This window comes from Miscanthus floridulus, chromosome 8 (assembly GCF_019320115.1).
Source record: "Miscanthus floridulus cultivar M001 chromosome 8, ASM1932011v1, whole genome shotgun sequence".
Classification (NCBI taxonomy): Eukaryota; Viridiplantae; Streptophyta; class Magnoliopsida; order Poales; family Poaceae; genus Miscanthus; species Miscanthus floridulus.
Window position 1 is genome coordinate 86,478,500 of NC_089587.1, and position 15,914 is coordinate 86,494,413.

The 15,914-nt window shown below is 46.0% G+C and overlaps 1 protein-coding gene and 1 pseudogene across 3 annotated transcripts; one reads left to right on the forward strand and one right to left on the reverse strand.

Moving 5' to 3' along the window:
* Positions 1-8,331: 8,331 nt before the first annotated feature.
* On the forward strand, positions 8,332-12,761 carry LOC136472848 (uncharacterized). Of its 3 annotated transcripts, none has more exons than XM_066470557.1 (13): positions 8,332-8,406; positions 8,500-8,811; positions 8,912-9,079; positions 9,891-9,951; positions 10,084-10,197; positions 10,584-10,715; positions 10,795-10,914; positions 11,086-11,480; positions 11,558-11,657; positions 11,753-11,812; positions 11,906-11,992; positions 12,099-12,221; positions 12,305-12,761. In XM_066470557.1, exons 3-13 carry the CDS (start codon positions 8,970-8,972, stop codon positions 12,602-12,604), a joined length of 1,602 nt encoding a protein of 533 aa, XP_066326654.1. In that variant the 5' UTR covers positions 8,332-8,406; positions 8,500-8,811; positions 8,912-8,969; the 3' UTR covers positions 12,605-12,761. The 3 variants fall into 3 exon arrangements, with proteins under 3 accessions (XP_066326654.1, XP_066326653.1, XP_066326655.1); XM_066470556.1 differs by having other exon boundaries at positions 8,333-8,406; positions 11,077-11,480; XM_066470558.1 differs by lacking the exons at positions 8,332-8,406; positions 8,500-8,811 and having other exon boundaries at positions 8,947-9,079; positions 9,891-9,955; positions 11,077-11,480.
* A 125-nt stretch (positions 12,762-12,886) lies between these two features.
* LOC136472849 (transcription termination factor MTERF6, chloroplastic/mitochondrial-like) lies at positions 12,887-14,381 on the reverse strand (annotated as a pseudogene).
* Between the last annotated feature and the right edge of the window lie 1,533 nt (positions 14,382-15,914).

The following is a 15,914-nucleotide window of genomic DNA, read 5'->3' on the forward strand; positions in this document are numbered from 1 at the left end:
TGGAGTAAGACAGCTTTGGCCAACGGCTCCATTCTCGATTGGTGTTGACTTACACAAGTAAGTGTTTTGCTATTTCAAATGTCTCGTGATGGTCCATTTCCATTAATATGGTGACATGTACATGGATTCAAGTAATGATGACATACGTGCAGGTTGGATCATCAGAAGAACAGAAAGATTTTTGACTAGGAGAAGCACCACCAGTACAACATTGAGCAATGGGAGTAGATGCACGACAACGTGGACGAGAAAAACAAGCCGCACATGAACCGTGAGTTCAGGCGGTACCAAGCTTGGTACCAACGTGCGACATGTTGTAGGCTGAGGCTACAATGGACAGAAGATGACTACGCCGACATCGAGTCCTCCGACGATGAAGATACGGTGTACGACCAATCTACTAGTGTAGGAAGGCAAGTGGAGGCAGGACCAATCTTGGATAGAGTGGTAAGTCAATTGCCTTATTTTTCTACGTTAAGTTGCATACCAATACATTATGCGTTAGAGGTATCTATTTTAGTTAGTGTGACCTTTGAGCTGTAGCATCCTTATAATATGTTAGATTCTTGTACAAAAAAACAAAACCTGTTGATATCTGTTCAGAAGTATTATTACTAAGAACTTTGTTGTAGGGAAATACCCTCAAATGCTCCATTGAAGACATTGAGTGCTTTCGTCCGAGAGTCAGGGACGATGACACACGTAGCTTCCTAGACGTAAGATTCAAAATATTCTTTCAAACATATTATTAATACGTTAGATTCTTTCAGTTAACATAATTTTATACAACAGAGGTTGTCACGTCGGCTACACTGTGCGGCTACTCGTTGTAGTTGTAGGATAGACACGATGCAAGACGTGTATGTTCCTTCCACAGGCAGAGGGGACTTAGGTTCCTATAGCCAAGCACCTACAGGGGATGAGGACAAGGATGACGATGACGTGGACCAGAGGCACGAGGAGCTTGGCCCATCTTAGCTCTAGGACGCTCCCTTGACTCAGCCTACATAGCTTCCAGGCACTAGGCGACGCTGTCCACCTGACCCTTACACTCTAGGTACCAGCGCTCTTGGTCACAAGGGTAAGGGTAAGACTAGGAGGCAGTGAGGGTTTGTGGTAGATGTTAGTATGTACTATTATGGATTTTGTAGTTATTTTCCTATAACTATTTGGGACTGTATGGACATTGTGGACTATGCAGGACTATGCATGATATGTTATGTTGATTGTGATGTTTGTTATGGTTGTATTGTGCTCTTTGAATGATTAAATGTTTGGATTATATAATGATGTCTCTATTTGTAACGGTGGATGCTCCTGAAACAAGGGAAACTCTTATGATTTTTTTCCGTGAATCATTAATTATACTACACTGCTAAAAAGGCACAAATATAGCGCACATATTAAATGTAAATTCATTAGAACGTGTATAGTTCAATCGTATCGTATAGACGATTTGCAGATGAATCTAGGCTTTTCAGTAACAGTGAATGAATCTAGGCTTTTCAGACAATGAAAATAGACTTTTCAGTTACAAGGACGAGGAGTACGATGACAGCAGTGATTTATCACTTCATTTACATAGTACACCTATAGCATCTAGGCTTTTCAATAACAGCGAACGAATATAGGCTTTTTAGACAATGAAAATAGACTTTTCAGTTACAAGGATGAGGAGTACAATGACAGCAGCGATATATCACTTCACTTACATAGTACACTTATAGCATCTAGGTTTTTCAGTGATTTGTCATGTCAACGATGAATAGACTTTTCAGGAAACGAATCTAGGCTTTTTAGTGTCCACTGAAATAGGCTCTTCAGTGAAACTAATTAGGCTTCTTGTGACCAGTTAAAACACATTGAAACAGCAACTAAACCAGCCTCTGCCTATATACACAATGTTGGATGCATTGCTACTTACTTCCTGACTAGTATTTTCTTTCATTGCAGTACCGATGTCTGGATGGTCGTCTAGAGGGAGAGGAAAGGGGAAGGGAACTACCATTGTGTGGGAGGGTTCTATTGGTCCTAATTTCTTTGAGGAAGCTCCTTTTGAGAGGTTCCCAGTTAAGAGCAAAAGTGATTTCACCAAAGAGGCACCACTGAGAGGATATGATGAACGGAAAGAAGAGTGACCAAAATGCATACATGGTGAGGACTGCCTAGTGTAGATGTTCACCGAGAGAATAGATGGAGGTCGTTGTTTCTTCAAATGCCCACGAGCATGGGTAATTGCTATTACTATTTATTTCTTCAATATGTCCCTCTTCTATACAACTTATATGACAAACTTATTGCAGTCTTCCTTGGCCGAAGAAAACTATGGGTTCACTAGGTGGGTCGATCCTCGACCTATTTATCCACATGCAGAGTATATCTACTACCTGCAGGACCGTATCTTCGATCTAGAAAGGGAAGTTAGCAGCAGTTACAAGGACCGAACGACAGGACGACAACAACAATGGTGCCGATTCATAGGAGGCACTCTGCAATGATCCATATTACACCTGCACTAACCACAAGAACAAGGGGCCTTCGTCGTCACCCCTGTCACCACCACCACCAATAATGGGAGACTACTGTGGAGAAGGTGCAACACAATTTGTTATGTGGTCACACTATTAGGACGACCCTATCTTATTCACATGGCACATCCATGTGTTTGTTTTTTTGTTTAATTACCTACATGTTAGGTTTAGTCGAAGAAACTTTGTACCCTAGTTTGGTACATATTCTCACATGCCATTTCATGTGTTTTGTGTGTTGAATTATATAATGCCCTACTTCGTTAGGTTGTGTTTGCAGTACGTGATCACATTTTACTATGTCTGCAACATTATACTGAATATTATGACAACAAATAATGAAAACAACCACATAATTAAAAGTCCAATACTATGCCACATTAAATAACACAATAATACTAGAAGTATGTGCCGATAATAGACAACATTGTTCATGAATAAACCATAGAACTAGCAAGTCATGAAGACTACTGAGTGCAACGAGGCCACTTTCCCTTCCTCAGGGCATTAGGATTCTCCTCCATCGTTGCTTTCGCTTGGCATGCACGCTCAAGCTTCGTCTCCCTCTCCTCCCTGTACGCAGCAACACGTCTCCTTTCCTCCTCTTCCTTGTTCTCCTTTTTTCAGCCTCCTCTCCGTGTCTCTTCTCCATCATCTACTTGTTCTCTACCTCCCACCGCAACAGTTTCTGCATTCATTCCTTGTCTTCAGGCTTTATCTCAGTGTCGATCCACTGCTCAAAATCACAGAGCCGGAAGGGGTCTGTAAAAAATGTAATTGTTACAAAACAAAAAAATCATGCAAGATGTCATATGACACAAACATCAATTCCTTTATCTTGTTAATGCGACGCTGACGAAGTGTAGGCTCAAATGCAAAATTGAAACACATCCAATACCTCTGCCTATACGTGTCCTCTTCATTGGACTTGGCTACCTTACAAGGATCACCGCAAAAGCACATGGTCACTGAAACACCACTAGGCAGAGGTAATGGGTCGAAGGTATTTTCGATCATCCGGCTATAACTACAATACAACCAATTTCATTCTAAGAATCGAAAGCAATTAACATTAAACCCTAAACCTAGGGTTTTCCATTTGATGCACAACAATAAACCCATAACATAACAACATGCGCTGCGGTTACCTTGGTTTGTTAGTTTTTCCACGCATTGGCATCCTACGGTTGTATAATATAAATATTAAAAATTACATAAAACCCTAAGTAATGATGATTCTTAGGTTGAAAAATCCAACTAATATATACCGAATCGATGCGAAAAAAATTAAGAGGGCTTGCTCTCGAAGATCTACGGATCAAATCAAAGTTTTCAAGGTCCAATATGCCGATTCGTGAGGTAGGGCGAAGTGGGGAGAGAAAAAACCCGAGAGGGAGGAGAAAGAAGAGGAAGAAGGTTCGAGCAGGAAGGTTGAGGGCGGGGTTAAAACACCACATCGGCGCCATAGATCCTGGCGCCAAGCTCGGCGTCAGGATATACGGCGTTGAGCTGTCTGCCAAGTCACCGCCACGTCTACGTCGAGCCCAAGACCTCGGCGCCAGCAACGATGGCGTCGAGCTAAGGGTCTAGATTTTGAAATCTTATCTCCAGAGGCATATTTGTGAAAATTTTTCAAAAAAAGGCTAAAAAATAAAAAATTCGGTGCTATACACTGGGCTCTGCCTGTGTCCACGAGGCTAGCCCGGCGACACTTGGGCCTGCAGGGGGCCAATGGACACGGGCCGCCCTCCGACAGCGGCCCTTGGCCCATGTCCTCCCTCCGGCCGTCTTCCCTGTCCGTATATTTGGCAGTGGCATCGGCATGCAGGGCTCATGATGAGCCACACGTGCACACTGATTAGCTACCTAGCTGTGCTGCTAGTCTTTTTGCATGCATTGCCTACCTTTTAATTTCTGATGATGGTGGTCGATGATGATACTTGATACCTTATTATTACCAGCCTTTAACTTGAACTCCGTCGTCATGATGACACGGCCATAATTAATCTCTCTTTCGCGCGCGAGTGCCCAACGTATAAATTAATGTCGAGTATCTTTCTTATTGGGAACTTGATGCACGTAGACGGAGCTACCATACACCACATATACATACATGCACACACAAATGAAAAATGATACCATTTCATCAATTAAAAAAAACACTCTAAAAATGATGCCATTTCACCATCGCATCACGCACAAATGATGCCGTTTAGCCGTCACGCAGCTAGCACACACATCAACCATCTGTTTTTTTTTCTTTATATATATGTCGATGCGTACGTACCGTCTCCATCGAGACATAAGTTATATCGTCGGTTTAGGTTTGACCTAGCTAAAGGACTCGAGGAATATAATCAAGAATGCATTGGTCGTCACTCACACATCCACCATAAGTGTATATGCAACAACAACTACTTGAATAATTAATTGTTGTTCATATGATATGCATGCGTGGTTGAAGCATCTTTTTTTGGCCCCTCACATGCATATGCATGCATTCATGATTCATGGCCGTTGAATTGATCCATATCGTCCACGAACGATATTAGCAGTAGTTAGTCGACGACGACGTCGACATAATACCAGAAGCGTATATACCCGTGCGTTGCTGCAAGGATGAATTTTGGTGCATGGATGGTGCATCATGCTAACGTGGACAAATAAATGTATATTCGTAGATGATGTGATTTATTGTTGATATGGATAGGTTGCATGAATTAATGTTCCATATAAAAATTGGATGCGCTAGTGGGACGTCAATTTGAATGACTTACATGTCTAGATAAAATTGTAGTTGGGTTTAAGATTACGAGAGACAGAGATATCATTCGGTGGAACAGGTCTGTGCCTCAGGCTCACTCGACTCGAACTGCAACGACAATTTGGAACAGTATCGTTCAGACTTCGCTCACAAGATTGTCATTTAGACTTCGCTCACTGGTACTAGAGAGAAACGCCGGGGACCCTTCTGCCTCGGCCTTGGGAAACTTGATTTCGGCAGCCTTTATCGTCTTTTGCAGTCCAGGATTGCGCCACCATACCCTGCTGCCAAGTTCATCTGGAATAGTCATGCTCCTCCAAGAGTCCAATTCTTCGTTTGGTTACTCGTCGCCCTGTGTTACTCTTCAGCTTGATAATTAAACCACTTCCCATGTAAGCACTTTCGTCGCCCTGTGTTACTGGAACTTGTGGAAACGTAGGAATGGAATCATTTTTAGAAATGAGGCACTCACACATCAACAGGTGTTTCGTCTCATTCACAATGATGCAAAACTGTGGAAGTCCAGACTGCCAAAGAGAGACAAATTGATCGCTGATGCCTGGTGTAACATTCTGTTATCAAACATATATGTAGCCTAATACAATGATGATGATGTAAAAGTTGTAATTTTCGAACCATGATGGGTCCACTGGATCTAGATCAATGAAATCCCCCCACCCCCGACCGTCAAAAAAAATTCACTCGGCTGACTAGCTGCTGCAGCTCGATCGTAACCTCCACAAAGGAAGGAAGGATGGATGGACGGCCAGCAGGACAGGTCACAGCCAGAAAGAAGTTTTGACGATCCGTCCTGGCTCCTTCCTGGGTCAGGGTGGGTCGGTTGCTGCGTGCCCGTCGACGGCGACACTAGCTAGCTTCCTTGTACGTACGTGCCAGCCCATGCCGCCCATCGTACGCGTATCTCAGTGCAACAACTGCACACATGAGCTAGGCACTACTACCATGCATGCATGGCTACTGTGGCTTGCTCAGGGGCACGGGCAGCACAGAGGGAGAGCGGTGTTTTGTGTTTGGTTGGTGGTGAGCGCCGCATGCAGTTCGCTCGCGGATGATCAGGTACGGTGGAGCCGGCCGGACGCTGGCTGGTCCAACGTAACAGTGGTCGTTGCAGCATGCAGCCGGCCAGCTCCAGCGGCTCACGCGCGCGCCAGACAGCGGCCTGCCGCCTGCCGCCTGCCGCCGCCGCCCCCGGCCCGCGTCGGCAGGTGGCTGGCTGCCTGCCTGTTGGCTGTTGCATGCGTGCGCACAGCAAGGCCCATTTCATTCGCCGCTCCGACCTAGCCCCGTGGGCGTGGCAGGAATGGATCACTGTAAAAAGACGGGATTTTTATCGCTGTGCAGAGTGCCAGCAGAGTGCTCCAGGCGGTGGTGGCGCAGCGCTGCGGCTTTCTCTGCTCGATCGCGCGCTCCTGCCTCCTCTGCCTGATGCCGTGCAGCACTCCACGACAGCTTTTGGCTTTTGGCTGCTTTTCACCCTACCCCGTGCCTAGCTCTAGCTTTCGCCCCTGATCTTCTCCGGGCCGCCGGCCGGTACGGCACGGCCGTCGGCGTCGGGCGTCGGCTCGCCTGGCCCGCGTCCGCGTCCATCCATCCCATCCCTGTCGTCGTCAGTGTCATCCCGACAGACGGACCTCTGGCCCGCTACCGCTCGCTTGCATTGTCCAATCATTCCTCACCGTACCTGCATGTTGTGTCCATCATCGTCTATGCATGTGTCCCAGTTTCGATGACCCAATTCTCAAGAAACTAATGACCTGCGCGCGTCGGTTTAGGGGACGTTTGGTTCGAGGTAGTAAACTTTAGCAGCTAATAAACAGTTTAGTCATTTTTAGTAATTCTAGAGTTACTAGAGAGGACTAAAGTCCTTTTAGTAGCTTTTAGTCATAGCGGTTGGTTAAAAAATTATTAAAGTGACTAAAAAATACTAAATTTAGTAGCTACTAGGCGAACCAAACAGGCCCTTAATATGGCCATGTTTGTTTCTATAGGACCTTCTAAAGCTCCTGTCACATCGAATGTTTAGATATATGCATGGAGTATGAAATATAGACTAATTACGAAACTAATTACATAACTTGCGACTAATTTGCGAGATGAATCTTTTAAGCCTAATTAATCCATGATTTGACAACGTGGTGCTACAGTAAATATGTGCTAATGACAGATTAATTAGGCTTAAAAAATCGTCCTGGAAATTAGTCTCCATCTATGTAATTGATTTTGTATTTAATCTATATTTAATGTTCTTTATTAATATCTAAACATTTGATGTGACATGAATTTTTAGGAACTGAGTAAAAAACCAAACACCCCCTATATGTCATACGAGTAGTTCCCTCGTCTAAAAAACACCCGGCCGGCCGGTACGGTAGCTTAGCGTAGTCGTCGCGTGTCAACTCAACCGCACCACCACGCACTTTCGGTACACCAACACCAAACCGCTCAGAATCGCAACTGATTCACTCATCACGTAGGCAGGCGTGGACTATCAATCCGCAGCAGCGACTGAGAGGCGACGGGCGACGACCGACGGCACAGCGGTGGTTGTGGCGGTTACATTGCAATCGCAACAAGCTGTTACGACGATCGAGCTGCTTGCATGGTGGGTGGCCCGCGGCCGCCCGGTGCTGCAGGTACTGGTAGCAACTCGCAACCTAATCGCCATCGCCAGCCACCTAATGACACACCCAGCATGCAGATGCAGCAGTCCCCTCACCTCTAGGCTCTAGGGACGACTCCTCGCTAACCCCTCGTCGCTTTCTTTCTGGCAGCAAAACGCGCGCGCGTCATTACTGAGATCCGCTACGGGTCGGGGTCGCCGTCGTCCAGCCCTCCTGCAGGTCACACTATTCGCTAACGGCTAACCCTCTTTCCCCTCCTCCTCGCCGTCGTCATCGCCTCGCCTCGCCATTACTCCCGTGTCCGGCCACTGTTTGGACTCAACTCTGCTGGAGCCGGCCGGCCGTTCGCCTCTCCCTGTCCTTTTTTACTTCTTTTAATTAATATAATGAATTAAAATAGGGGAATGAATTAGCAGGGGCAACCCAAGGACGACGGCAGAGGGACCGGCCGGACGGCATCGTGATGGCGGAGGTGCCCTGCGTTTCTCTTTAATTTCTTTCTTTAGTGCTTGCCTCCTTTTCTTAATCTTTTTCCCTGATGAGCGTTGGGCGTATCTTCCTGCAGGTTTCATCCCCTTTCTTTTGCATTTGGCCTCCTGCGTGGGCCACCTCATCATCAGTACCCACCGGCTACCTAGCGAGAGCTAATCCATCCTCCACAAATATCACCTCTAGCTTAATCCTCCTCCAACTCCAACCCACTATTGTTATCTGCCTACCGTCCGTTACCGCTAGCTAGCTAGCTAGCATCATTAGCGCGCACAGCTCCTGTTCATCGTTTTCGTTGAGCTCCGCTGCGGCCTCTGGTCCCTTTGCACCTCATCACCTCACCTCGTATTCTGCTCAGCTCATGCCACGCAGCAAGAGCTCATAATACGTGAGTACAGTTAGCTCCTAGCGTTAGGGATTACATGATCTTTATCCTTACCTGAAGCTTGTCATGCACAATTAGTGTTGCTTACTTAGCTTGTATCCAGTTCCAGTGCATGCTTGGCCTTGACACTTGGTGACTGAAGAACAGAGCATCCATCAGCCATGGAGAACGCCGGACGACTAGAGGCGCTCAAGGAAAGAGGCTTCCGCGACGCAGAAACACCAAATGGGGGTCACTCATCTTCGTACCTGCGACACCGACACTCAAGAAGGTTAGCATCAAGCACTCCCTTCTATATTCATTCTGTTTTCTTTTTCTTTTTCTTCAGCAAGCATCATGTCGATAGGCCCTTCAAGCATTGTCAGCATATATTCTGTTTTTTTTTTCTCTTCTTTTTTTCAGCAAAAGCGACCATATATTCTTTCTACAAAATGCAGCTCTAGTGGTTTCCATTGACCTTTTTTTCACCCCCTTGGTGTTACCGTTTTATCCTTATTTGATTGCACAAAATTAAAGTGAGCAGCATGGGGGTTTTCTTATTTCCACTCTATAAAAATAAACGTTTTTTTTTTGTTTTTGCAATGGACCCACTTCAAGTGTTTCCTTCTGTTACTGTGCTCTGTCATTGTCTTCAGCAGATAACTTCAATTCAGGTGATATGTACTGCGAGTAATACTGAAAGTTTCTGTTCTAGGCTTCTTGCAGCCAGAGCGCTCTTCCATTTTCTGTCAGTGAACAATAAGAATCCAGAATAGCAATATAGACAGTTCAGTTGTACTCCCAAAATCATTTTCCAGCACCGTAGAGTAATCCCCCCACCTCCTCCCCCCCCCCCCCCCCCCCCCCCCCCCCCCCCCCCCCCCCCCCCCCCCCCCCCCCCCCCCCTCTTCCCGGTGACATAAAAAAAAAATCATCTGTTTGCTACTATGTTTCTGGTGCCCTTTGACTGAAAAAGAAAGGATCGATCCATCTCTGTCTGCAAAGTTATTCAGTTTCAGTAGCCTGCCTACCCAAGCTTTCAATTACACTGCAATTCTATGATTCGGTGTCTTTCTAACCTTAGTCAATCGTTGTATTTTCAGTGCTATGAGCACGTCTGTAAATGTTCCTGATGTGTCACCACGACTCTCCGATCACATACCTGTGGGTAATCTAATTTGTCTTTGGTTCTTGATCATACTTGTCCTGTTCGTCAAACAGTACATGAAAAGATTTCTCCAGCTGCTACATTCTTGCTGAAGTTTGCCTTTGCCACACCATTTCATGATTGTACAGGCAGTCAATCGCAGCAAGATGGCCAACAGAAGATATTCACTCAACCTCCCTGAACAATTGCCCGAGCATCGCATCATCACAACTGCAGAGAGAGCTGAAAGAAGTATTTCAAAGGTTAGTTCTGGACACTAAACAAATTAGTTCATGATCTCGAGGGCCTAGTTGTTTCCAAGAGCTGAATAAAAGCTGTTACAATGCAGGTCTTCCGTCCATACTTTATGAATCACGTTCCTGTTCTTAATAGTTTAGTATATCTATCCCTGATGCCAACAGAATGATGCTTTGTCATATCTAGGGAGAAGTGACAAAAGTCATGAGTTATCATTATGCTTCTTTTTTTCTTAATGATGTACTACTAGTACGTGCTATAGTCAGGAACTGTGTCTCAATTCCAAATTTTGAACAGCAATTAACAAGAAAGAGAGAGAGAATAGTACAGATCCAACTACGAATTAATTATGCCTTTTATTTATTGATTCCTGATTTTGTTTTGAATGCAGTCAGTTGCAGATTTGGCCTGGGAGATAGCTGTCCTTGAGGAGGAAGTTGTTCGCAAGGAACTGCACCTGCTGTCCTTGTACAGAGCAGCATTCGATCAGTACCTCGGTGTCTCTCCTCGTGCGTCCGCTCAGGTACAAAACTTGTGGAACACATCAATGTTCAGATGTCATGCTGCATGCTAACGAAACAGTTATGTTATGATCAAATCAGGTGGAGCAGGAATCGCACCGTCAACGCAGCAAAAGGACTACTGACGAAGGCACCCTTCGCCTGAAAAACATCAAGGAGTCTGCATCCTACAACCTGCCAACACTCTCAGATTCTAAACGTGTATGAGCAGCATCTCTTATCTTCGACCCATCTTTCCAGTATTTACCATCCACTTAGAAAGATCCCACAAACGACACCCCATGCCCTTTTAGCTCTGTTTTTAGTAGCTGGTTCTTCACAACAGAACAGAAAGCGTCTGACACAATTCTGATGTTGCTGAAGCATACACAGGAGCTGTCAAGATCATCTTCAGGGCGGTCTAGCCTTGCCAACTTCTTGAGCGCTTCGATCGCTGAATATGTGCCCAAGATCTCGTGCAAGCTTTCAGAGGACATACTAAGGTGCATTTCTGCTGTCTACTGCAAACTTGCAAGCAGGCCATTACAAGAGGCGAATTCTGAGACGGCATCCACACCTTCTTTCTCATCTGCATCGAGTTCTTTTTCTCTCAAGTACCCGGTCGATGGTTGGAGCCCTCGATGCTATTACAATGTCGATGCAACCTCAGATATATATACTTCATCTGATGGGAATAATGGGCAGTACAGTGGGATGATAATTTTCCCAAAGATACATATAGATGAAGACAAATTTGATTATGCCTCTAAAATGCTCGATACTATCAGGTAAGCAACCATGCAAAAAAGATTAGAACATAGGAAGGGGGAAATGCTTGATTTATAGGTGGTATCTTGTATCCCAGATCGCTGATAAAACGGCTGGAGAAGATTGATCCTACAAAGATGGCACATGAAGAGCAACTCTGTTTCTGGATTAACATCCACAATGCTTTGGTTATGCATGTAAGTTCAATATTGTTAACAACTGACAACTTGAAGAATATTCAACTTTAGCCTCAGCATGATGCATAACTAACTACCCTTCTGAAATATTGCAGGCTTTCATGGCCTATGGATTACAGGAAAAACGAATGAAAAGCACTGACTTGATTTTGAAGGTATAGTTACCATACTTTTAACAAATAGTCATTTAATAGTCACACGGGAATCACGTATGAATTTCTCTGACAGTGTTGAGCAATTTGTTCCAGGCTGCATATAATGTGGGTGGACATTCAGTAAATTCCCAAATTATTCAGAACTCAATTCTAGGATGTCAATCCCACCACCCTTCACTGGTATAGCACTTGTCTATATAGAAATCAGCAGTCAGGATTTAAACAAACGAAAAAAAAAAAAGTTTCGCATCTAATCACTAACATATTGATGGGCATGAAATTACAGTGGGTTCGCACACTATTTACACCAATGAAAAAATCAGGGAGCTCCATACATCCATATGCGCTTTGTTATTCAGAGCCAATTGCTCACTTTGCTCTTTCGACCGGAGCATTTTCAGATCCACCTGTAAGTTCCACAGCTCTTGCTAGTTTTCCAACATTCCAACCATATGTTTCTTGAGTTATAGTTACTGTTAATGATCTATGCAGGTAAGGCTGTACACAGCCAAGAAATTATACCATCAACTGGAGCAAGCCAGAAGCGAGTTCATTCAAGCAAATGTTATGGTCCGGAAGCAGACCATCTTCCTACCCAAAGTTCTCCACTTCTATGCAAAGGATGCTTCCCTAGAGTTGCCTGACCTTGTTGACATAGTATGCGAGAGCATGCCTGAGCTACAGCAAAAAGAGATCAGACGATATCTTAGGAGGAGGATTGACAAGTGTGTCGAGTGGTTGCCCTACAAATCTTCTTTCAGATACACTGTGCACAGGAGTTTGGCTGAGTAGGCACTCTTTTCCTCTATATATGTGCTTGTATGTAAGTGAGGAGCCAAGATTCTAAGAACAATCTGTTGGTGCATGTGTAAAACTGTAAATAGGTAATTGTGATAGTTCTTTCTTAGAGAGGAAAATTATAGCTTATCTTAAATCCAGTTTGTGCTTTACCACACTACTGCAAATTTGTGGATTTCAGTTGAGTGTACCGACAGAAGGAATCCACATGCTTTCATTTTGCTTGCTCTCAGAAAAAATATAGAGATTATATATACTCAAGGTCAAGGATACCAGTTGAAACTTGAAAGAGGACCTTGCATTATCAATTATCATTGCCCAAATATTCAAGAACAATACAACCTGATGGTACAAACAAAAAGATTCACCTGAGAATAAAACATACTACATTGGAACTAGAGACAAGATGAGTACCTAAACTGCAGTAACCAAACCGAATTTCATGGCAAACTTCTTCTGGTTACAGTCTAGCATCTCGCTGAGACTGCAACTCGAGTTCATCTGCTTGAGCACCTTGTGACGGTACTCCAGGCTCCTCTTGAGGCCATGGCGAAAGAACTGGGGATAATTTACCACCTCGCCCATGTCCCGTCCCATTTCCTCGACCAGGAACTTCATCCTTGGCTCCAGGCAATGTTTGATGCTCTTGATGAGAACAGGAGGGTATCCAGCTACCAATGCCGTAACCTGATTCCTGCTGAATCCACAGCTCTGCAGGAACGCTAAATTGGGCCACAGAATCTTATCCACATCTCGCGACAATATATCCGGGAAGCTCATGATCAGCCTTTTGAGATCTGCCCCCTGTAGCCCGACTGCCAACTTGAGGAACTCGGCAGTGGGACGCAGCCGCTTGTCGACACTGTACCCCATGATATACGGCTCCTTGGTGAGGATCTTTCCGATCATGCCTTCCTTGTCGATGCCGAGGCTGACAAGGAAGTCGACGGTCTGCGAGAACTTGGCCTCGATGCTGTAGCTGATGAGGCGCGGGTTGACCATGAGCAGTTTGGCGAGCTGCTTCTCGGAGACGCCGAGCGTCTGGAAGAAGGCGAGGAGCGGGCAGAGCTTCTCCTCGACGCTGTGGAACAGTATCTGGGGGAACTTGGCGATGGCCTGCGCCACCTCCCCGGGCCTGGCCTGCAGCGTGGCGAGGCACTGCACCGTGGGCACGAGCTTGCCGTCCACGGACAGGGTCAGCACCTTGGGGCACTTGGCCACCACGTGCCGCAGCTTCCGGCGCTCCATCTTGACGCACGTCAGGAGGTAGTCCCAGACGCCCGAGGCCTCGCCGGCGTCGAGGCTGTGCAGGTTCCTGCACCGCCTGGACATGCGCGCCACGGCCGTCGTCGTCGAACCCGTTCTCCCGCAGCCAATGCGTCAGGCTCTTCCCGCTGCCATCGCTGACGCCGCTGGCCATCGCGACCTTCTCCCCCTGTCGAAAGACCGAAACTCTGTCTGAGATTCAGACGCCACACGATGGCATGGCGCAATAAAGAAACGAGAGAGGCGAATCGTCGAACAACACGCGCGCGCGCATGAGAGTGGTAGCCTACAACATCAGCGGCAGGAATTCTGCGCGCAGAATTGGGAACGAGATTGCAGCACGTACGCAATGGGTTGACAAAGGAAACAACAGAAATCACCTTGGTCTTGCACCAGGCCGGTGGCAGAGAGAAGATGAGGGATGCGGACGCGTAGCCGAGGAAGGAGGGGAGGATCCGAAGGATAAGAGAAGATGAAGAGTGGCATCAGCTAAACTGACGCTGCTTATCTGTTGCATTGCGTCCTCTTTTTTTTTTTTTTTTGAGCAACTACCCCAACCAACCAGAAGCTGCACATCCTCAAGGGCCCAATGGCAAAATAGGCCCCTAAGAACCATGGGCCGGCCCATGGCTACTGCTATGCAAAGTGCTCACCTAGCGCAATCGAAATGCCTCCCCTAAAAAAAATGGTTGCTCAATCCAATGGGATAATCTTGTTCAACAATTGTAATCACATAAACAAAAGAAATGTGAGCTGAACAACCTTCCTCTTTTCTTATTTTTACTTTTTATACTATCTTTCTAGTGGTTACATAACCTTCTATGGTCAAACACCCCAAGATAGATAAGAGCAAATATAGTAAGGGCCTCATTTGATGTGGCTATTGGAGCCTCCGACTTCTCTACTATAGTAGTAGGAGCCGGTGAAGCCCCCAATAACGGCTTCGTTGCTCCCAAATTATTAGTTATTCTAATTTTATTGGAAGTCAAAAGATCTCAAGTTTGATCAAATTATAGAGAGGATTATAAAAATTTATGACATCAAATAGGTATATTATGATAATATAATTAATGAAAAATATAATGATACTACTGTCGGTGTTTTCGAGTTACCACCGACGAGTAAATTTTTAATATTGCGCGTCTGGCTCGGAGGTGTGCTTAGGGTACAACGAGGTTTATACTGGTTCGGGCAAAAAGTCCCTACGTCCAGTTCATTCGCTGCTGCTCATGTTATTAGCACTGAAAGTTTATAGTATGGGTTACAAACAGGCGAGAGAGGGAAAGGATCCCAAGTCACTGGTGGAAAGAGTGAATGGGTGCTGAGAGCTCGATCGCTGCTCGGTCCCGTGTGTTCATGTCGTGTTCTTGTGTATTTATATCTTGTGTTTTGATTGGTTCGGGATGATTCGATCGGCCCCCCGTCAGGGGACACTCTGCTTTCCCTTTTATATGCCAAGGGAATGCACGGGTTACAACGGAGGAAAAGGAGAAGAACGAGAGAGAGAGAGGAAAACTTCCACGATCGCCGGGTCCTTCTCCTTCATGCGGGTCCCACCGACCCTGTAGATGTCAACAGAAACAGCTCCACATCGTGGCCCTGTCCGTCACTGGCGCCACGCGCAGGTGTCGTTATACCGATCATGGCGTTCATCCCGTCCTGGCGGACGTCGTGGTGAACTGACACGCCTGTCACCGTTCATACGAGGGTTAGGCGGAACAGCACCAGCACGCCCGACGCTGTTCTTGATGTGAACCCTCTGGTATGGCCCGTCATGGCCATAGGTTACATCGAGGCATGCCAGTCTCTTCCTGATGTCATAGTCTTGACCTAGCCCATATGCCTGGACCTGGAGTCGTTGGCGGTGATATGGGTCTCCGTCAGGTGAGACAGAGTGTGAACCCAAGGGGTCGAGCGAGAAGGAGCCTGCACCCACAGGGTCGAGCGAGGCGGAGATCGTGGCCTCGGGGTCGAGCAAGGTGGAGATCACGACCTCGAGGTCGGGTGAGGTAGAGCCCGCCCCCAGAGGTTAGACGAG

What these genes read in the sequence shown, in the direction of transcription:
- LOC136472848 (XM_066470556.1), top strand. Translation starts at nt 8,970, where the DNA reads ATGGAGAACGCCGGACGACTAGAGGCGCTCAAGGAAAGAGGCTTCCGC. An exon ending in CTGAAAGAAGTATTTCAAAG is followed by an intron (nt 10,198 to 10,583) that starts GTTAGTTCTGGA and finishes TTTTGAATGCAG; the next exon opens with TCAGTTGCAGATTTGGCCTG. An exon ending in ACAATGCTTTGGTTATGCAT is followed by an intron (nt 11,658 to 11,752) that starts GTAAGTTCAATA and finishes GAAATATTGCAG; the next exon opens with GCTTTCATGGCCTATGGATT.